Source organism: Peromyscus leucopus, chromosome 9 (genome assembly GCF_004664715.2).
Source record: "Peromyscus leucopus breed LL Stock chromosome 9, UCI_PerLeu_2.1, whole genome shotgun sequence".
Taxonomy (NCBI): domain Eukaryota; kingdom Metazoa; phylum Chordata; class Mammalia; order Rodentia; family Cricetidae; genus Peromyscus; species Peromyscus leucopus.
Window position 1 is genome coordinate 73,897,556 of NC_051070.1, and position 23,760 is coordinate 73,921,315.

Genomic DNA, 23,760 nt, shown 5'->3' on the forward strand with positions numbered 1-23,760 from the left:
AACTCATATACGTATAAGGCTTCATAGTTACTTTCTAGCACAGTACCTGGTCCTCATTAGACTCTCAGTATTGGCTACATGGTAGAACTCTTCTAATTGTATTGAAATATATCAAATTATAAACCTAATTTAATTTCTGGATAAATACCCCCAATGAATTGAAAGCAGTGTCGTGAGGCCATAGTCATGTGCTAATGTGCATGTAGCAGCTTTATTAACAGTGCCTAAAATGTAGAAGCAACCTGTGTCCATCATCAGGAATAGATAAGATGTGTTCCACACATACAGTGATCTATCATTCAGGCTTAAGGGAGGAGACTATAAAACAAGTTGCACCATGGATGACCTTGAGGATAATATGGTAGTTAGAGCATGACAGTCACAAGGGCAGATATTGTATGATTCTAGGTATATGAAGTCTTAGAGTGGACAGAGTCATGGAGGAAGATGTAGAATGGTGGTCACTAGGAGGAAGGAGACAGGGAGTCAGTATTCCAGAGGTCAATGGTAGGAAGGCTGGTGACAGCATAAGCATAGTTAATGCCATCTAGCTGTACACCTGAGAGTGTACAGTGTTTATGATGGTATGGTGCATATTATGTGTATCTCACACAGAGGAGATTTAAAAATAGAAAAGAAGTATCAGGCATAGAGCATTGCTTCTAGCTCGGATGCAAAAAGTCCAGAATTGACTCCTGATGGTCCAGTCATTCTAGAGAATCAGCTTAAACAGGAGATCCTTTCAGTAAGAAGACTTCTGCACCCTGGACAGGCTGATCTGGCCCCATTTGCTCCAGTAAAGAACATCAAGTGGGCCATACCTGAGGACTGAGGCATGAGGGTTGAGTATGTGTGGATGGAATGTAAGTTCTGTTCTTTCCCTCTTGGCGATACTTCCTTCTGGAATGATACATATCATTCTTTACCTCATCTTTTATCATATATCACTTCCATTTTCTTTCACTTAGAAAAATAATTCTAGGTTCATGCATGTAAAAATGGTACATTTTTTGTAGCTGGATAATATGCCACTGTGTTTTGTCTGTTAGCTGACAGATGTTTGAGTTGTTTATTCCTTTGGATATTTGAATGGTGCTGGTGTTATTATTTATGACCAAACATTTGCTTAAGGGCCTGTTTTCAGCACTTTGGGTATATACATAACAGCGAGATATAAGTTATATGGTAATTCTATGATCAGCTTTTGGGGAGCTGACAGGTTGTTTTCTGTAGTGGTTTTAATTTCTCTCTATGTTTGCCAACGTTTGTCATTTCCTGTTCTTTTTATAAACAGGCTCCTGGTTTAAACTGGTTGTGAAGTAGTATCTCACCTTGGCTTTGATCTGCCTTTCTCTGATGACTAATGACACTCAGCATATCTTTATATGCTTGTTGGTTGTTTGTATGAATGCTACTAGTTGGAGGGATGGACCTAGAAAATATTATGCTAAGCAGAAGGATACAGACATAGTGTTATGTACTATATAAGTCTATTCATATTCCATGTTCTGAACATGTATGAGTCAAGAAGCATGTTATTAGTTTCTGAGGATTTTGTGGCGAGGCTCTCATGGAATGATGTGCTAAAAGTATTTTGGAACTCATCAGAGGTAGTGACTGCATAACATTGTAAATGTGTTGAATGTTATTGAATTGTCACTTGAAAACTCCAATTTTTGCTACAAGAATGTCATCTCAGTTTAAAGAAAGGAAGGAAGAAAGAAAAGAAAGAAAGAAAGAAAGAAAGAAAGAAAGGAAGGAAGGAAGGAAGAAAGAAAGAAAGAAAGAAAGAAAGAAAGAAAGAAAGAAAGAAAGAAAGAAAGAAAGAAAGCAAGCACCTGGTTTGAAGTTAAACCTGAATCTCCAGTTTCTGCAGCAGAGTGGACTGAGTGACTATGGATTCTCACCTTCTGGTAGAATGCAGGTAAATAGTGGATAAACCATGGTGTTCTCAAAGAATATTGATCCAGCCAATCTTGACAGGCATTCTCTTGTTGCCGGAAGAGGCAATGTGAAGCCCAAGCAGTGTGGCTACCAGATGATGCGTGGTGGACTGTGGGTATGGAGATGATAGACCAAACACAGAAACTGGAATGAAAAAGAGTTCAAAACCAACATGTGACCAACAGACATGGCCTTGGGCTGGTGTAGGGCAGGGGGCAGAGCTGGAGTTCCTGAGCAATGAAAGTGTTCTGTGAATGTTGTCCCCACTCCCAGAGAAAGAGTCCAGGGACATACCCTACCCACATACAGAGGCCTGGGAAACATTGATGGAACACCTCTCTTCCTGAGTTTCTCATTACCAGTGAGGAAGAAAAGACACTGGAAATTCCAGGCTTGACTTCACAATTGCAATGATGTCCAGCTGGGAAAGGAATCTGGGACCACCAGGAAGGTGAGGGTCCTGGTCCTGGTGCGCACAACAAGGGCAAACCCGAAACTCATTTGTTTTCACATTTCTGTAATTCAAGATCTGTAAGAAAACCAACCCCCATTGAAGAAATAAGTTCACAGAAAAAAAAAAATGCCAACTCATGAAAGAAATACATGATCCATCAGGAGGGAGAGTAAGTGAATGTCAGAACCAGCCAACAGTGAGTACAGATGCTTACGCTCCAAGTAGCTAAGAAACAAGGGAAGGAGAATAACACCCCCACACTCACAGTGAACGAGCAACTGCTCCCATTAGCCCAGGGAAACCTCGCTGAAGAAACTGAAAAGAAAGAAGACAGTGTCTGGTGGCCTGATCAGCTCTTCTTTGTTGGAGACCAAGACCCTTGGACTTTCCCTTGGAGATAAGAGTCCAAGGAAAGTTCAGGTAACTCAGTGAGGTGGCAGTCAAGTTCCAGCCTTGAGTATATTTGCCATGATGCTTGAGTGATCTCCAGGCTGCACATGATTCATGTCTACAACTTGATGAGCTTGGGGATAAGTGCACATTTCTAACACCAAGGTCATAAATGAATCTGCTACCTCCCAAAGTTTCTCCTGTCTCCATCATTCTGGTCACCATAATTTTCTATTAAGAGCCCTTAACATAAGAGGTACTTTCTTAAAGAATGGGACGTAAGTCTTCTCAACACCTACACAAACACAATATGCAATCCTGTATGTAGACAAGTCAGATTATAATGATCATTTCACAGTGCATACATATGTATAACATCATTTTACACCTTAGCAAAAGGCTTATCCTTGTAGCAAATTTTAAGAATACGGTACAATATTGTTGGCTTCAGGTATTGTACTGTATGGCAGATCTGCAGACTTATTTATCTTACAGAACCGTAGATTTCCCCCATTGAACCATCAATGCACAGATGTTCTTAGGCAAATATTTGCCTTAATTTCTCTTGAGAGTGTAGCTTGACATTGCTTAGTACTTTGGAGAGGGAAGGCTTGAGAACTGGTAAGTGGGACTTTAGGAAAACAAACCCTGAAGCACTGTTGAAAACCACATTAGTGTTCATTCAGCACTCTACTGCTAATTGATATCACCTGTTGGCTGTGTCAAAGCAGCGGGAAGTGGGAGCACCATGTGATTAAGTAAAATCATGTCCAAAACTCTAGATGAGAGCCAATGGCAAATGAGGTCTCCAGGAAATGTTCTGTTCACCTCAGCCCTGGGTCCAAACCATAGCTATTGTCAATGAAGCCCAGAATTCATAGAAAGAAGAGGGGTGCCATGTGGCCCTACCTTAAAGCTAACGTGCTCTACCACTGTACATAGCAATTGAGCATCAGGAAGGCTGTGTGCAGGGCTAATGAGCTTTTTAACTCTCGTTAAAGTCCCAGCTGTGTCTGGGGATGGTGTCACATCAATGGCTGTGTAAACAGCTCACCTGGACTTGTTTTCCTTCCAGTGGAATTTTGAAAAGAGCAAACTCTCTATTAAGAACAAAGCGGGTTCTTCCTTATGGAGGCACACCTTGCTCAGCCTCAATAGGAGGGCAGGCAGGCAGGGGTGGGAGTGGGGGTGGGGCTGGGGGCTTGGTCCTGCCTCAACTTGATATGCCAGACTTTGTTGATTCTCCATGGGAGGACTTACCCTCTCTGAGGAGGGGCTGGGGTGGAATGGAGGGTAGATGGAGGGTAAGCGGGAGGAGGGGAGGGAGGGGGAACTGTGGTTGATATGTAAAATGAAAAAAAATGAAAAAGCAGGTTCTAGCATCTCACTCTGGTCATACATCTAAAGAAAATGAAGTGAAGCGCACGTATCAAAGAGTACCCAGCTCCTATGTGCACTGTAGCACTGTTCATGCCAGCCAGGATCTGGGGTCACTGAGGTATCCATCAATGTCACTGGATAAAGATGATAAATGTGTGCAGGGCAGAGTGTTCCACAGCCATGAAAGGAGGAAATTCTGCAATCTCTGGCAATGTGGAAGGAACTGGAGATGTTTCTGTTTGATGAAGGAAGCCAGGCCCAGAAAGACAAGTGCTATGTGAGCTCACTGATATGTGGGCTCTAGAAATAATATCAGAGGAGCAGAGCATAGACTGGTGCTTACCAGAGTCTAGAAAGCATAGGAGGAGGGGAGATAGGAGAGATATGAGAAGAGACTCGGAATTGTGGTTACACAGGAAGAATGAGGTCTAGTGTCCCCAGCACAGTAGGGCAGAAGTATTAGACATTAAAACACATAATAATATAGAAGAACACAATTGCTACAAATTTATTAGATATTTTTGCAATGGTTTAGAAGAGTTCTAAGCTTCCCAACACAAAACTGTAAATTTTAAAGGAGAGAGAAGTGCTAATCACTCTAGACTCAGTCATCACACACTGCCTGCCAATATCAAATTCCTATATCCTGCCCAACAGATGCATACAATCATTACACATTGATTAAAATAAAGAAATATAGGAAGAATAAAGTATTTTCTGTTTTTAACCACTGGGATGGAGAGAGATTAGGTAGTTAAAATGTGAGGAAAAACCTGGAGGAGAGAAGTTCTGACCCCTGAGTGTGGAGTCAGGGCTGCTGAATGAGAGATCTGGAACCTCAGTGTTGAGTGGTGTTTTCAGGATGCCACAGTCAAAAAGCCGTGATCCTTCATCTCTCTCAGTTGTGGGAGGTGGATGCTGACTGACTGTTTTCTCCTCTGGTGAATAGTGGGAAGTAATGTTGTATGCCTTCCTTTTAGAGGAGGGACATCTTCATTTGGGCACCATTTATTTCCACGTGGTTGAGGTTTATGACCATATATAATTTGTTGGTATCGGCACGGTTATCATTAAATGACCCTGGCAGATACTAAGTTGATTTTAAACCAGTCTCTTGGAATCTTATCATGTCTAACTGCTCAGTAAATAAAGATATTTTTAATGTTACTTGAAAGTAGAGATTAGGTTATCTGGCCTCTCTGTGCCCTTCTCTGTAAATATCAGTTCAGAGCCTTCAGAATTAATTGCTTCTTGAACACATAGTTACTGCTCACTTAGCCCCGTGCCAAGAAGTAGGTCATTCTGCTCATTGGAATCTTGCTGTTCTAAAATTATGTGAAGAGCAAATGATTATAGAAGGGGTTTATGTGACTTTAAGGCAGGTAAATTTGGGATCTCTAGAGACTAATCCATAGATCCAAAAACTCAATGTTTACTTTTTCTTTTTTAAACACACATTTAATACCTAAAATGCAGTAGGTTTCCTTATTCTTATGTGTTGTATGTAAGGTCTGAAGGACACTTATGAGTAAGCAACAGAGGGGGAGAAGGAGCTGGTTTTCATTTGTTTTTTGACAGAGTAGAAACACTCTGTAATTTAGGTGCACACACTTTAACAAAACAATGGCCTGGGTGTGGTCTTCATTTTTTATTTTGGTGAAATACAAGCTTCTCTTTCTCTTGATTCAGGTTAAAAAACAAAAACTTAAGTCTTGAAATAATTGGGAAAATTGCTGGTAAGTATTTCACTGAAGAGGCTGCATTTATGACCCTTTCAGAATGGAGTGTGAGCTAAATGGACCCTGCTATAATACTTTGTAGAAAGGGGATGTTTTACAAATCCAGACTTACTGAAATTTTTTCAGCTAGAATTCCATTAGATGAAGGGAGATAGCTCTCCCTTGAACTTGGCCAGTATGCCCCCACTCCTTCCCTTTTGCCTTGGGCTCACATTCATACTTTTGTTTTGCCGAATAAAGTGAGTAAAGCTGGTATGGCAAAGGGCCAGCCTGCGCTGATGGCAGAGAAATTTGACTACTGCCCAAGTTAAAGTTCTCCTTGAAAGCAGTCTCCGAGATGGGAAATGTACTGAGCAGGTAAGAGACAGGCAGCTGGAAAGTCAGTAATGGAATGGATTGTCCCTGGGCTTCTTGCTGTTAAGGATTCTCTGAGGATCTGTGTGGAGCATGGAGAGGGATGTGCAGAGATTTACCTGGCTGGGTAGGCAGAACAATGGCTGCCTTAAAGAGACATCCTCCTACTGCCTGGAGCCTGACTGTTGCCTCCTGCGGCAAAGGATGTGACTAAGTTAGGATGGGAAGATTTTCACGAGATCCATATTAAGAGAGGTAGGAGGGTCAGAGATAGAAGAAATTCACGATGAGGGAAGGTGGGAAGATGTAACATTCACATTTGAATTGGTAGACGGAGTGAAGTCTGATGAGGTGGTTCCTATCCAACCAAAAAAGAATGAAAATGCTAACTTCAAGGAAATCCCTTCTAGTAGGAAGCCTGTTGTCACTGGGTTCTAATGGCTGCCCCTTAGGTACAGCGTTGTCAAAGACACAGACACCAGCAGTCAGGTAAAAGGTAAACAGCAGACTCGTTTATTCAGCAATGAGGAGAGCCTTATATACCTTCCTTCCCAGCAGCCAGGCTGTGTCCTGATCCGGTGACATTGTGTGGTCGCCCCTCGTTGGCTAGGCACGATCAGGAAGGGCCTCTGATAGAGCCTGTTGCTAGGCCCTCAGGCAGACTCCAGGTTGGCTCATCTCTCTGCCTCATAGGCCTTATCTTCCTACAGCCTGAGAACTGGGAATTTGGCTTTTAATACCTTGAGACTGGAAACATTGGCTTCTCTTGGGTCTCAGGTCTGCAGGCCTTTGGACTGATACTATATCAGTGACTGTTATGTTTCCCAGGTCTTTGGGTTGGCCCTGTAACCAAGCCACTACTGCTCTTGCTTCTCAGCCTTTATAATCTTGTGAGCCAATTCCTTATGAACACACAATTCTCTTTCCCCATCTCTCTCCTCTTCCTCTCTTCCTTTCCCTCTTAGTCTCTTCCTCTCTCTGGGTTTGCTTCTCTGGAGAACCTTAACTCATATATACTTTCTACCCTAGGATGACCTTATCCATTTTCTTGATTCATTTCTGCCAATATGCTGGTAATTCATGGGCCCTTGTCTTCAGTGTGGATTTCTGCATAGCTGTATGTTGTGATTTGGATGCAAAATGTCTCCTATAGGCTCCTGTATTTGAATACTTGGTCCCAGCTCATGGAGTTGTTTTGAGAGGTTGTAGAACTTTTGGGAAGTAGGACCTAGCTGGAGGAAAGGGGTTAATGGAAGATGGACCTTGAGGATGTATGTAACCCAGCTCCACTTCCTGTCTGGTTCCTTTTTCCTGATCTGTTGAGATGCGAGGACCTTCATTCTCCCACTCCCATGAGCTCCACTATGTATCACCCACTGTGGCCAACAGTGCCCTCTGAAATCATGAGCCAAAATAAATCATCCTCTTTAACCTGCTTCTTTAAGGTATTTTCTCACTGATGAGAAAAGGAACTGATTCCAACACTTTTAGCCACAACAAACCTGTTCCTGAATGTTCTACCTAGTTTGTTTCTCCCAGCTTGTAACTTTTGTAATTGGTGCCTTTGGCATGGAATAAGACACAATGATCTCCCGACTAAGTGTCTTCAGCATTGCTCATTGTGAGTTTTAAATTTCACCCAGGATTTCTGCCTCTCGGGTGGTTGCTGCACAAAGGAGCGCTCGGGTGCTGCAGCCCTGGTACACACAAAAGAGCTGGAAAATATACAGGCTACGATGAAACTATGAACTCTAGCTTATTCTGTCTGAATGAGAGCCACATGGGAGAGACAGGGACCCACACTCTCAACATTCACCACCCCAGTTCCCTTCCTTAGAGTGAGGAAGGGGCAAAGATAGGCACAGAGGACAAGTGACAGAGTCAGGAAATCACACACATAAAGCAAGCAGAAAGGACATTTGTCAAAGATTGCAGGCAGAGAAGAGAAGATAAACGAGGAGTCAGGTAAAGACCCCCCTCCCCATTTTTCATTAGCCCTTTTCTCCACAGCTCAGCAAAGCCTTTATGTGCACTCTGGTGTGTTTGCTCTCACCCACAGATCCCTCCTTAGAGTGGCCTCTTGAACATGCCATAGAGCCATCACTAGACAAGACAAGGTCAACCAGCCCTTGACCTTGTGCCATCACTCTGAGCTACAATAAACCTCTTCTTATCAGCTACCCAGCCCCTGGTATTTTTGTTAGAGTAACATAAAACATGAATATAGTCAGTGACATTGACTATTTTGCATATTTCCATTGGCCATTGTCTGGGGGAAATGTCTGTTCAGGGTTTTTTTTTTTTTTTTTTTTTTTTTGCCACTTTCAACTTTGTGGTTGTTGTGGTTGTTGTGGGTGTTGTTGTCTCACTATGTAACCCCAAGCAGCCTGGAATTTGCTAAATAGACAGGGTTGACCTTAAACTGATCCACCTGCCTCTGTCTTCTGAGTGCTGGGATTATTTTAAATTAGGATATTTACCTTCTTCATCTTGAACTATTTTTGTCTCACATAGTTTGGATATTTACTACTTACCAGATAAGTGATTTTCAAACACTTTGTTTTGTTTCATATGGATATTAGATTGTGTCTTCAATTTCTGTTAAAAATAGTATTAGAGTTTTGTTGAAGAGCTCAGTGAATCAACAGATTGTTTGGGGTTCAGTGGACATGTCAACAATATTAAAACTCTTCCTCCGATCCATGAAGACAGGGCAGCTTTCCAGTTTTCTGTGTCTTTATATACTTTCATCTTGTAGGACTTGACAAAATTCCTTCCTAATTATTTAACTTTTTGTTTTATTCCTATTGTAAATGGGGATTGTTTTCCTCTTTTTTTTCAGATGGTTTATGGGTGTATAGCAATACTACAGATTTTCACATGTTGATTTTGTATCCAGTAACTCTACTCAATCCAATTATAATTTCTTCTAGATTTTTATGTGTGTTTGTGTGTGTGCATGTGTTAATAATATATCTTTGTATATGTGTTGTGTGCATGTGTGTGCCTCTCTGTGCATTTGTGGGTATACACCTGTGCATTTCTATCTCCATCTGTATGGATGTACATGGCACATTTTTAGGGTTGTGTCTTTAAAAGATTGTGGATTTTAATTTATATTTTCCCATTTAACTTATTTCCAAGTTGTAGCTAGAGTTTTCCTGCCTTGCCCACAGTCAGGACAAATCTTTGTCACCCGCCAGTCCCCCAGCTGCTCAGACCCAACCAAGTAAACACAGAGACTTATATTGCTTACAAACTGTATGACCGTGGCAGGCTTCTTGCTAACTGTTCTTATATCTTAAATTAATCCATTTCTATAAATCTACACCTTGCCACGTGGCTCATGGCTTACCGGCATCTTCACATGCGGCTTGTCATGGCGGCGGCTGGCAGTGTCTCCCTCTGCCTTCCTGTTCTCTCAATTCTCCTCTCTGTTAGTCCCGCCTATACTTCCTGCATGGCCACTGGCCAATCAGTGTTTTATTTACTACCAATTAGAACCTTTGACATACAGACCAAGTAGATGGCTGTTTCTTCCTATTATCTAACTCCTCTGGCTGGGACTTCAGCTACTGTATAGAACAGAAGTGGCAACATTAGGCATTCTTGTGTCCCTGACCTTAAGACAAAAATCCTTCAGCTTTTTACTGGGGTGTATGTTAGCTGAGGACTTCTATACATGGCCTTTATTCAGGCCTACTTTTTGTCTGGATACTTCTATCCCTACTTGAAGGAGAGCAGAGGTCTTATTATAGTGATGTTTCCATTAAACAAAATTTTGAGACACGGACTAGCCTCAGAAGGACTAGCTGCTGTAGCTGTCACTAAGAAAACTAGCCAAGTTGGGGAAGTCTGAGCTTCTGTGGCCCCTCACAGTCAGCAATTTACCACCAACTTGAAGTTGTAAAGGTTTGCAGAGTTTTGTGGGGGTTTTGGAAATGTGTTTTCCTGCTAATTAAGAAGTAGTACAAAATTATATATAATGTGGCAAGTCCCAAAAGAGACAAAGAATAAAAGAAATATTGTCCTTAATTCTGCCTCTTGTTATTTAATTCGGCTACTATTTTGATGTGCGCTGCTCTAGTTACACATAGTATTTTTACTCAGGAGCTGCGAGGAAAGCTACCCCTGTGCTCTGCTCGCAGGCATATAGGACTTGAATCTACAAACTTTGACTGAGAATTCTTTTTCTTTAAGTAATTTTATCTTGAGGGACTGGAGAGATGCCTCAGTGGTTAAGAGGACTGGCTGTTCTTCCAGATTTGGGTTCAAGTCTCGGCACCTGCATGGCAGCTCACAACCATCTGTAACTTCAGTTCCAGGGGATCAGGAACCCTCTTCTGGGCTCCATAGGCACTAGGAACACATGTGGCATGCAGACATACATGCAAACAAAATTCTTATACACATAAAAATCTTTAAGAATTATTTTAAAATGCTAGTCCACTCTGTAGACACTGCTTGAGGTTCTCCCTTCAAGTTTTTGGACTATTTTTAGACCTCTGTCTAAACCTTTTTAGATTTATTATGTATTTTGGACTTACAATCTTCCTGCCTCAATTAAGGCAATAATGATAACCCCCTGCACACATGTCCACAGGTCAACCTGATCTAGACACACCCTCATTGAGACTCACTTTCCAGGTGATTCTTGATTGTGAAAAATGGCAACAAAAACTAACCACCATGGGCCAGTGAGATGGCTCAGTGGATAAAGGTACTTGCCACCAAGCCTGTAACCTGAGTTTGATCCCTAGGATCCACATGGTAGAAGCAGAGAAATGAATCCCCCAAGTTGGAGTCATCCTCTGATTTTCACACATGCACTCAGCACACGTAAAACACACACACACACACACACACACACACACACACACACACACACACACACACCCCACTGAAAAATACCAACCAAACAAATCCTGAAATCTAACCATCACAGGCTCCATACAATTAACTCCACAAACTGCAGACTTGGGTAGCTTCCCAGGTGAGGCACAGTTGAAAATGTTCCCCTTGGCAATGAGTCTCTTATATCGGAAAAACCTACAGGTGCCTTAAATCCAGCTTTGACCTTTGTCTCCTTTCCCTCTGCTCTAAGCCACCCTTATCTTTCTGTCTGACAATAATCACCCTGGTCCCACCTGTCTCGCCTTGTTCTCTATGTAATATCCACCCTATTTCCTGATTCTGAACTCTGTTCCTCGCTATCTCATACCCCACACTACTTCTTGTTTTCTACCTCATAAAGACTTGATAGCTGAGCCCCTTTATCACTGGAACTAGGTCCCATAGCATATGCTGACTTCTTATAGAAACAATGGGTCACATTCAAACACCATATACCCAGCAAATACTTTTTTGAATGAATGAATGGATTTTGAATATTTCTTGCTTGCATTGGAATCTGTTTTGAATTTGAGATATAGTAACACAAACCACAAATTTCACTTGTCTTTCTTTTTCCTATTTGGATTTTATATCAGATACTATACTGTAATTTTGTATATGACACTTCTAATCTTCACAATGATCTCTCAAAGCATTGTTGTCTCCTTTGTTTCACATAGGGGGAGCTGAGGGTCTTCAGGTTCATTAGTTCCTCTAAAGTCAATGACTGCCCTCCCTTCTTGGTAGGCTCACTCCCAGAAGCACCAACTCCTGGCCTTGTTCTGAAGTTCCTAGATGTGTTTTCTGACCTTCCTATGACTCTGATCCTATCCTGATCAGTCACCTCATCCCTGTCTGAACCCAGTTGGTACAGAGCAATGAGGGAAGAGCAACCTGAGAGGTTTGATAAGGTCTTTGCATAAGAGGTTGAAGCCAGTTAAAGGAGGTGGAAAAGCCAACAGTATCTCCACATTTGAGATGGGTAGTAGAGACGTCTCGCTCCTAGAAATTAGACTGGCATCCCTGTGAGTATTCACCAGTTGAATGCAGGTGTCTCTTAGCTTCTCTGAATCTCGGTTTCCCCGTCTTTTCTTTTATGAGCATACACATAATCTCACTTTTTGAGACACCGTCTCATACTGTAGCTCAGGCTGACCCTAAATTTGAGTAGTCCTCATGATTCAGCCTCGGAGTGCTAAACTACGGACAGGAGCCAGCACAGCTGACTTGTGAGTGTAGGCTTATCTGGCTCTCGTGCTGCAATGCATGTGCTTTGTAAGAAGTAGCCATAGCCGTGGTAGCACTGTTGGCAAGATCAAATAACTCATTTCCAGAGTCAGACTGTAAATGGAAGTGCTGAAATCTTGAGTAGAGTACTCTTACTCCAGGGGCCCCAAGTTACGACTTCTGACCAACTCTGGCTGGCCTCCTGTTTTTATATAACTTGTGAGTGAACATTTTTTTTTACATTTTAATTTGATTTTAAAAGAAAATCACTATGTGACATGAATATTACATAAAATTCAAATCTCGGCGTCTGCAAATACAGCTCATTAGAACATAGCTGAGCACATTTGCTTGCAGACCATCCACGGCTGCTCTTGCGCTGCATCGGCAGAACTGGCTCGTTATGGAAGACTGTATCCAAACTGAATTCAAACCTTTACTCTCGGGCTCTATAAGGAAAAGCGGCAGCTCAGGGTCCTTCTTTTCTGCCTGTTGAAATTTCCAGAAAGGAAAGTAAGTATAAAGAAACCCCATATTTGTCTTTGTATACTGAATTCTTTTGCTTGACAATAAAGATGAGGGGAAGATACACTGTCTCCCCGCTAAGTCTCACATGCAGGCTGAAGCACCAATCTAACATTAAAAGTCAGTGAGGGGTGGAATGCCCACCTCCAACTTCAAGTCACCTTTCACACTTTGAATGATAGCTTTCTCTTTTCCTATTAAAACTCAAAACTGTTGTTATCAGGATCTACAGGAAATTACTTAGGTGGTCTAGCCCTTTCGCTCTTGTTACTTCTGTTATTAACAGTGGCTATTGTAGAGTCTTGAGTTCTTGACCCCTTTCTCTCTTCTTCCAATATGGTTGTTATGCTTCTCCTTGAAACCAGAGCTGGACTGCCTTGGTGGACCGTTGCCCTCTCCTTCCCTGTTCTCCGCTATCTGATGTGCTTCAGTGAAGCATTCTCTTTGATCCTAAGAACTGAAACAGACAAGGCATCAGGTTAAAGAAAAACCATCACGGGAACAAAGTGAACACAGCACCTAGAGGGTGGTTCCCTGTCCCTTCTCTCAGGCCTTCTCCTACTGCATTGAATAGTAGGTAGAACTTGGCTAGCATACAAACTATTCTCTATTCATCTAATAATGACATGGGAGTGTTTTGGCTCTCAGTTGCACTTCTAAATAAGGGGCTTGGTGGCACATACCTTTAATCTCAGCATTCTGAAGCAGAGACTGGCAAATCTCTTGAGTTCAAGGCCAACCTGGTCTACATAGAGAGTTTCAGAACAGCAAGAGCTATGTAGAAAGACTCAGTCTAAAAAACAAAATCATTGCTGTCATTTTGTTAATATTGTTGATATTTTTAGTATATTCCATGCAAAAAAAACCTTTCAGTGTATCAAGTTAACAAGCTAATGCAATACTGTGAAGTGTAAGTGGGAGATGGCTATTTATATCTGATTCTCTTGTTTTTCCTAGTGAGAAGCTGGATGGAAAAGCTGAAAGACAAGGTAAGGAGAGTCTCTTCTTCCCTTTGACTTCTACTAAAGGGCAAATAAAAGATTTGCAAAACAGCAGAGCTACCACAGGTTGTCGTTCAGGAATTTATATGTTTACATACAAACACATATATACATGTAATAAGAGGCCATAGCTTTGAAGTATAGCTGGGAGGGGCATAAGAGGGTGTGGAGGGAGGAAAGGAAAGGAATAAATGTTATAATTAAATTGCAATTTTAAAAAACCCACCACCACCAATAACAATGGAGCTTCAGTTTGCTGTTCTGGGCCACCAGCAGGAGAGGTATTCCCTTCAGATTCCTTCACTGGGAACACGGGAGACAGGCACCTTATTCTCTGGAGCCTCAGCACCTCTCGTCACCTCCTCTGTCTCTGTCTCTGTCTCTGTCTCTGTCTCTGTCTCTGTCTCTCTCTCTCTCTCTGTGTGTGTGTGTGTGTGTGTGTGTGTGTGTGTGTGTGTGTGTGCATGTGGTATATGCTCATATGTGCATATATGCAAGTATGGAGGCCAACAGATTGAGTCAGATGCCCTCCTCTGTCACTCCCTACCTTATTCATTTGAGGCAGGATCTCTGACTGGACCCAGAGCTGGTGGCTTTGGGATGCACTAGCAGCCACCAAGCCCCAGAAATTCTCATATCTCCACCCCTTACAGGACTGGGGTTGCAGGCGTGAGAGAGACCTGTCATCTAATTGCAGTGTGGACTCTGGGATCCGAACTCAGATCCTATGCTTGCAGAGTAAGCACTCTCAAAACATTTTTTTAAAAGGTCTGTTCCTTTTATTCCATGTGTCTGAACATTTTGCTGCCTCAATGTATGTGGACTGAAGTCACAGACAGTTGTGAGTCACCATGTGGGTACTGGGAATGGAACCCGGGTTCTCTGCCAGAGCAGCCAAGGCTCTCAATCACCGAGCCTTCTCTCCAGCCCAAAGAGCAAGCCCCCTTAGGCACTGAGCCACCCCATGATTGTCACAAATGTATAAACATTTACCGTGAGTGGTACGCCCAGCTGAATAATATCCTTGATCTACCTGGTAGAGTTTCTTTTAGGGGATATTGGCAGTGTGGTTCAGTTCTGTCTGCGAAACAGGAAACTGACGTAGGTGTGTAGCTTATTGCGATGTTGCTTCCCAGGAGGCACTAGCAAGCCACTCTGCCGAGATGACCAGCTATGGAAAAGTATTTCCCTCTCCTGCATACATTTGGCACACTGATTGACAACATTAATTCCTTTCCAGGTTCATATTTTCATTTTCTTTTGACTTTGAGTCTTCTCCGAGTTTCCACATTTGGTAACTTTGTAATTTTAACTGGAACTACTCCTCAAAATATTGATGGAATTCTGAATTCCTTGGTTGTAGTCTGTGTCAGATTCCATTAGCACGCCTCAGCTCAGGTTTAATTGGGATTTCAGTTGCTTGAAAACCTTTTTAATGGTCAGGCAATTAGTTGCCTTCAGTTCCCCAGCCTCAAAAACATCTCTGCTTATGGATTTCTATGTATTTTATTTTATTATTTGAGCCAGTTTTCCTGTATTGGAATTGCGAGTTTTTAATTTTGCTAAAACTTAATGTTAAAGAATAGGACATCCAATTGCAGTTAACATTATGTGATTATAGTAGTTCTCTCTACCCTCTTGCTTTTCAGTAAAAAATTCCATAGATGTGGTTTTTGAGAACAGGGTTAATTTGTTTTCATACATGTTCAAAGTGATAAAGGAAACTTTCAGGCTGTTGAGGTCAGTGTGTGCCGTTTTTTGACACTTGTTATGGATCTAGTTAAGTCAAAGGATATGTTCAGATGGACAGAGAAAGATTTAGAAGAATATCCTGAGAAAGATTTCTAAAATATATTATAAAAAATGATTAAAATAGGCTTAAAGTTTGGCGTAAAGCTGCGTTGAGGTTAGATATTGCAAACTTTATAATCTGCATGCAAATATCAATTCTTACTAGTTACCCTTTCCAGAAACAATTTGGGAGCCTAGCTACTGCCTCTGATGAAAGTCACCGAGTCCCTTAGACTGAAAACTGAACTGAACCCATATTCAACTGAGCTCTTAAACCCAACCCGGACACCCTCCACCCTCCCAATCTAGTCTCATGAAATGTTCCAATGTCGGTTCTCTGTTGACTACAGGAGCTTTACCAAAGAAGGTGTTTTCAAAAGTTCTGATTTGTTCCTTTTGTTGATTTTTCAAGTTTTCGATGTTAATATTAAGGTTAATCATGAGTAACAGGAAGCTCCTGCCCATCACACCTGCAGTCGAAGGCTCATGGGTAATGACACAAAAACAGGCTAAACGGCTTCAGTTTGATGATACACCACTTTGAAGTTCATTTCCAATGGTAACTCATGGTTCTGGATGGCATGTCCAACTCCGCTATCTCCATATGAATCTGCATGTGTCATGGTGTCTCAGTCAGGGTTACTATCGTTGTGATGAAACACCATGACCAAAAAGCAACTTGTGGGGCTTACACTTCCATATCACATTTCATCCTCAGAGGAAGTCGGGACAGGGATTCAAGCAGGGCAGGAGCCTGGAGTCAGGAGCTGATGCAGAGGCTGTGGAGGAGTGCTGCTTACTGACTTGCTCAGTCTACTTTCTTATAGAACCCAGGGCCCCCAGCCCAGGGGTGGCCACACCCACAATGGCCTGGGCCCTCTCACATCAATCACTAATTAAGAAAATGCCCTACAAGAAAATCTTATGGAGGTATTTTCTCAGTTGAGGTCTCCTCCTCTCAGATAACTGTATTTTGTGGGGGAGGCAAAGATAGATGTATCAATGAGTTCAAGGCTTAACTTTCCTGATTGTTGTACATGTTGATGGTGTTTGTTAGACCACGCTTATCTTGGTTACCTATTGATGTCTTTTCAACATCAGGATTGCTTCTCAGAAATAAAAATGATTGACTAGATTATATAATAAAGACAGAGCTGCTGTTAGGTCACCAAAGCCATTCTGGTTCTTCTAGCTTTAAGGAAGAAAAGAATGACCCAGGTTGTATTTCTTAGCAGAGATTTTCAAGGTGCAGTCTGGTCCAGCATCTTCAGAAGCCCTGGGAGCTTGTTAGAAATGCAGATTCTCAGGTCTCACTCTAGACCTGAGTTAGGAACTCTGATGATGTGGCTCAATAGTCCATGTTACTGAGCCTGATGAGTCAATCTGATATGTGCTCCAGTTGGAGAGGTACTGCTGCATAGAAAACACAAGGCCCAATCTCAGAGCAGCAGATCGGAAGCAGGGCAATGTAGTACGTGTATGTGTGTGTGTGTGTGTGTGTGTGTGTGTGTGTGTGTGTGTTTGAGACAGGGCCTTATGTAGCCCAGGCTGACCTCTAACTCACTATGTAGTTTAGGATGGCTTTGAATTTCTGATCTTCCTGCCTCCACTTTTCAAATTCTGTGATTACAGGTGTGTGCCATTATGCTTGGGTTAACATGATGCTGGCAATTGAACCTAAGACCTTGTTCATGCTAGGCAAGTACACTACCAAGTAAATCACATCCTCAGCGCCTTTCATGAGCTTTTCTTATAGCTTTATTGAAAACAGATGTTTCTGAACAAATTAATTTCAAAAGCAAACACATAAATTCAAATATGTCTAGCCAGATTTTCATTTACAAAGTATTTTAAACGATTAACCTTTAGGCAGGAATAATTTATCATTCATAGGCAAGATATAAAAATAATAATAGCACCAAGAATCCCCCTACCACCTTTAGCCTGGATGCACCAACTGCTAACATTTTACTACCTTGGATTTTTACTTATAGGCACATTCTCTTCCTTATTTTTACCTGAACCATCTGATGATAAATTGCATAGACTATGGCCTATTTATTCCTAATTCTTCAGTGCATATTTTCTAAGAATGTGAACATCCTGTTATCAAATCTTACTGCAGTTTTTAGCTTGAGCCCATTTAACATAGCTACAGCACATTTATGTTCTCTGGTATCTGCAGTGCAACTTTTCAACAGACCAAAAATGACACTTACAAAAATATTATTTCTCCTCTAGTATAAAATCCCATCAACAATTATGTAGCATATCCCTTTATCATACTTTTTTCATGTCCTTTCATCATTTTACAGCTATCTTTTTTTTCACAATACACATATCTTTGAAGAATATAGTTTTTATATAAAAATAGAATATCCATCATTTTAGGCTTGCTGGCTATTTTATCATGATTAGACTCACTCTGTGCAGTCTTGGTTGGAAAAGCACATGGGTAAACTGTGTCTTCTGGATGCCATTTCTGGAAGCATATGCACGGTCATTTTGATTTTGAACAAAAAAAGCTACTAGACAGAATTAAAAACTTAAAAAATAAGTGCATGCCCTCTTATTTTATTTCAGAAAAAAATTAAGTAATGGGCAGTGCTGAGGAAGACCTTATTTTGCCTTAGTCAAGTTTGAAGAACATGTAGTGACATAGTGTTGGAAGGTAGGCTCATGGCTTCAGCCCCATCCTATAATGTATTTGTGACTTGAAGGCAAAGCAAATACCATTAAAAATGAAAGATATAGCTGAATTTGTGTGTGTGTGTGTGTGTGTGTGTGTGTGTGTGTGTGTGTGTGTGTGTGTGTGAAATATGACAAGAGTGACATATTTTGGAATACCCACATTATTGGTATGGAGTTAAACTATAGATCTGCAGGAGGCTCAGGCAGTGGTTGTCAGGTTGATATTCCAAGGAACAGAATATTGTCCTCTGAATGTACAACCTAGAAAAAGTTCATTAATGGGAATGAAATTTCATCATTCTTCATGTTTAATATGTGTTACATTTCAATGCACTGAAAATATTGATTTTTTTATTAAGAAAATTTTATTCATTTTACATACCAATCACAGATTCCCCTCTTCCCTCCTCCTGCCCCTCCAGCCTCCCCCCTCAACTCACCCCATTCCTTCTACAAGAAGGTAAGGCCTCCCGTGGGGAGTCAGCAGAGCCTGGTATATTCAGTAGAGACAAGTCCAAGCACCTCCCCTTGCCTCAAGGCTGTGTAAGGTGTCCCACCATAGGCAGTGGGTTCTAAAAAGCCAGCTCATGCACCAGGGATGAATCCCAGTTCCAATGCCAAGGGGACCCTCAAGCAGATCAAGCTACACAACTATTGCTTATGCAGAGGACCTAGTCCAGTCCCATGCAGGCTCCACAGCTGTTGGTCTAAATTTCATGAGTTCCCACTAGTTTGGTTTGGTTGTCTCTGTAGGTTTCCCCATCATGATCTTGATGCCCTTGCTCATAGAACCCCTCTTCTCTCTCTTTGACTGGACTCCTGGAGCTGATTTTTTTTTTTTAATTCTGTATTTTTTATGAGAGCACCACAAGTTTTGTATTGTCCAATATTTTTCTATGTGGAAAATTATAGAGTTTTTATAAGACTCAAGTGAATCTTCAAGAATTTTAGAAAAACTTTGATTTTCTAGAAAGTGTATGAATTTGCTGAAGAATGAATGGAATTTGTTTCTCCATGGAAAACACTACACTGATTTAAAAGAATCCCATTGTTCTTAAATTAATGAAAAAAATCCATTATTTTATCCCAATTTAAAACTCTGGGATACAAGACCAGTGAGGAAGCTGCTGAGCACAGGCAAGGGTGTTCTGCTCTGTGAGGGGGGTCTCTGCTCCTCCATGTGTAAGTTTAGAGAGAGAATCGCAGCCTACAGACCTCAGGGCTTTCTGAAAATCTTTCTCCCACTCACTTGCTCTCTCTCTCTCTCTCTCTCTCTCTCTCTCTCTCTCTCTCTCTCTCTCTCTGTGTGTGTGTGTGTGTGTGTGTGTGTGTCTGTGTCTGTGTCTGTGTCTGTGTCTGTGTCTGTCTGTCTGTCTATCTATCTATCTCATTTTGGATCACTCTGAAAGGCACTAGAAATAGTTTTTGTTGATTAGAAATTAAATAGGAGCTAGGAAGATGGCTCAGTGGTTTAAGAGCATTTGCTGCTCTTGCTGAGGACCAGATTCTATTCCCATAACCTATGTGGTGGCTCACAACCATCTGTAACTCTAGTGCGAGGTGAGATGGATGTCTTCTGCCCTTACTTGGCAACACACATACACTCAGGCACACATATACACATCACACACAGACATAAATTAAATAAACAAAAAAAGGAGAAGTAGTTGAAGAGTCATCCTCTCTCAGAAAAATACCTATCTACTTATTCTAGATTTTAAAAGTTATAACTGTAATGTATTTTATCTACTTGGGGTGTAGCCTATGCTCTCCCGTGAAAATGTTCTAGGTTAGTGTATACCCATGCAGCCCACAGGTGTTTTGCTGCAAAGATCTACCTAAGGACAAGGACCCTGCTCCAAGAGTGAGCAGGTCCTGAGATTTTCACTGAAGCACTGGGATGTGCAGGGATCACATTGTTCGCTGACCACTGAGGAGTCCATACTTACCTTGGGTATACTGGAAACACCTGAGGCTCCTTGGAAAGTAGCCATGTAGCTGGCAGTGCTCTTTGTGCCCTTTTTGTGCCACTGCTTCCCTGGGACTGAAGACACTCTATTTCAATTTTGTTCACTGGGCACATTGCTTCCCTCAGAGATCCATTCTGCATACACACATCTTCTTGTCCTTGTCTTCCAGCAATTAACCCACCTCTTAATTTCTGTGCCTGCCCCTTCCTTGCTGTTTATGGTGCTCTCAACTTCTACTCATAATGCACTTTTATTATTCCTTTTTTATTGTAATATAGCTGAGAAGAGTGGGAGCCGGAGGAAGGAAGGGAGGCCAAGAAAGTGAGAAGCCCTCCGTTACCCTCCAAGGAACACAGTATTCCAGAGGACACTTCAACTCCTTGGCATGCGACTCAGGCTGTTTCCAATTTATTGCATTTTAATAGCCCTGGCATTCTCAGAAGCCCACTCCATCCATCTTTAGTACAAATTATATTTCTGTCATCAAAAATTGATGTTGACAAATGTGCATAATCAAGTGGCTGGAGGGGCCACTAGGTCTGGCTGATTTATTTCAGAACTTACTTCTAAGGGATTTGAAATAAAAAAAAAAGGTTGTTATTTTTCTCTGTTGCTCTTCCCCCAAAGCCCCAAAGCCAAATCTTTGTTACAGGTTCCCTTTTAAATTATAACATAGCAGACAGAAGAATTCAACGCATCTAAAAACCTGCTGCCACATATCAGGGACAAGGAACCTGGAATCCAATGGTCTATGTAGCATTCTGATACCTGTCTCTCTCCTCTGTTCAGGCTGGCTACATGTCTGGAATGCTGGTGCCTGTTGGGGTTGGGATAGCTGGAGCCTTGTTCATCTTGGGAGCACTCTACAGCATTAAGGTTATGAATCGCCGAAGAAGAAATGGCTTCAAACGGCATAAAAGGAAGGTATGCAAGAAACAAGAGCAAACCTAATGGGTTGCAGAGAGTTCTTCACTGCCTGCCTAATTTGCCTGATAAAATATGGAGGATTTAATGGTGCAAGAAAGACTTCTGCTCAGGGTGTTTTGTATTAGCTACTCCCCTGTTCTTTAGGATGGGTCTGTTTCTGGGCTTTGAGGAGAAAGAATTTAATGCTTTCCTCTTTTCTTTCTCCAGCAGAGAGAATTCAACAGCATGCAAGATAGAGTGATGCTGTTAGCGGACAGCTCTGAAGATGAATTCTGAATTGGACTTGGGGTTCATTCAATGAGATAATTGTTTCATTTTTTATTTGGGGCAAAAAGACGAAAGAAAATACATGAATAAAAACCAACAATATCTCACCACCTTGCTGCTGCTGGGCCTTTGCTCCAGCCCTCGTCTCTGCTGGAGAGTAGATTTTTCTTGTGCTAAGCAGAAGAGACACCCTGTACTCTAAATGCAGCATTCAGTGTTCGGTTATTCTGTAGTGTGTTTGCCATCACCAGGGGCTGTGATTTAGAGACATATGGCACACGTGCTCAGTAGGAGTAGTTGGGTTGGGTAGAGCCAATACCTTGTATTTTTCCATTGCCTTTTCCTTGGTTTGGATTACTGGCCTGCAGTGAATGGTGTTGCCGTGAGAGCATTGATTTTGATAGACAATTTCCAAGGAAGAGAAACTCCTTATAATTTTTCTCTGATTTTTTGAAATTGTTGACTTATAGACATCAGTGCATCCTATGTCTGCATCAAAGACTAGTTACCACCTGGAATGAAAATTTTTTCCCTGAGATATCGCAACTTATTAGGGTTATGTTCAGTTTTGCACAATGTTACATTAAACCTTCCAGTCTCTTAGTTTTTATTATTTTTGTCTGTATCTTAGTCTCACTGTTAGTAAGAAAAACATGCACTAGAAATTATATGTTAAATGAACCCTTAACCTTAATTTATGCTTGCTGTCTTAAATAGTGTTAGTTAGTCCAATGGGTATGATGAAAGATTTTTATTTGCTTATCATTACAAAATATTCTTTTGGTATATTGCTGAAATTAGCCAAGAAGCAAAAAGGATGAGGGTGTGTAGGCTCCCAGGGTGTTTGTCCCTGACATTTGGTTCTGTGTTTGTGTGGCCAGTACCATGGATAAGTCAAAGCATCACTTTTCCATGTCTACGATCTTGCTATGGGAGGTGTGGGCCACCAGTGGTCTTTTCTTGGCTTTATTACAAAAGGCAGGCATTCTTCGGTAGAAGGTGGCCCTGTGGCCAGAGTCCTCATGTACAAATGAGCTCTAGCTGTCCCTCATGTGGGATGATGGACTGTTAAATCCTCTCTCGTTTTCCTTGGAATGCAATTCCTTCTTCTATACCAAATAACACATTCAAACACCCTGTTTGAATCTGGGTATTTGGGAACTGTAACTCACTGTATTTAGCAGTATGGCTTGGATCAGTTCCAAGGATAGATAAAGGTTACCAATAATGCTGTTACCATGGAGAGTTTGTTCATAGATGTTAGAGCCTATTCTACTCTGATAGGGTCTATTTAATTACTCCTCATAGCTTCTGGGTGAGGAAGAGCATATAATTTTTTTTTCCATTCCACTGAAGATGGAGCGAAAGTGGAGGAGAGAAAGAATCAATCATCATTTACGTCTGTGGACTCAGCATGAAGACCACCTTAGACCAAACTCTGTACTGCATCTTCAGTTCGGTGCCCTTTCTGTGCTTTGAGAAGTATTATGACATTGGAAGGTCCTTCTTTAAAACCAAGGCTACTTGGTCAAGGAATATTTATTATTCATTTCTTTATTTGTTAAATGAATGAACTTTTCACACAAGTTCTTCCCTCCCAGATGGATTTTAGGTATCGTTCCTAGGAATCTAATAGGGAAAATTTCTTGGAACCTATCTTTTGAATAATGGCTAGCTCACACACAAAAAATGTTTTCATCAAGTAAGCTTAACTCTTTTGGTCAAGAAAGCAACTGTGTAAAGCTGATGAAGAAAAATCAAAGTTCCATGGAGACAAATACAAGCTAGCAGTTCCTAAATTGGGTTGAAGTCAGATTTTTTTTTTTAAAAAGTAGAACTTAAGTCCTGACTCTCATCAGTGAATCACAGTCCCACTAGGAGAGCCATCCTGCTTCTGAGGAAGTGATGCTTTCTAAGAGCAGTCTCTTGCTGTGAGCATGAGGGGACACTGTCACCTGCATTCTTGAAAATACATATATAGCAAACTAACAATAGGTTCTGTTAATTTAAGGACATATGGGTAAAACTGATGGTCAGTCATGCCTAGAGCTGCTCAATCTGTAGCTTTAGATTAGCTCAGGGCTAATAGTGCCTCTTCAAACTGTTGAATAAAAAGGTCATCTGTAACCATGATAAATTCACACTGAAGATAGTGTGTGTGTGAATTTGTCCTTTAACAGCAATCTCTACATCCCCTTTGACACAGG

At 41.5% G+C, this 23,760-nt stretch overlaps 1 protein-coding gene across 1 annotated transcript in view; it reads left to right on the forward strand.

The window, feature by feature from the left end:
* LOC114696018 (armadillo-like helical domain-containing protein 4) overlaps positions 1-23,375 on the forward strand; it is a 99,424-nt gene extending 76,049 nt beyond the window's left edge. The window contains exons 6-8 of the mRNA XM_028873546.2: positions 13,864-13,895; positions 21,149-21,283; positions 21,494-23,375. Of these exons, the coding sequence (XP_028729379.1) occupies positions 13,864-13,895; positions 21,149-21,283; positions 21,494-21,562 (236 nt within the window). The 3' untranslated portion in view covers positions 21,563-23,375. The remainder of the gene's footprint in view (positions 1-13,863; positions 13,896-21,148; positions 21,284-21,493) is intronic.
* Positions 23,376-23,760: the final 385 nt, after the last annotated feature.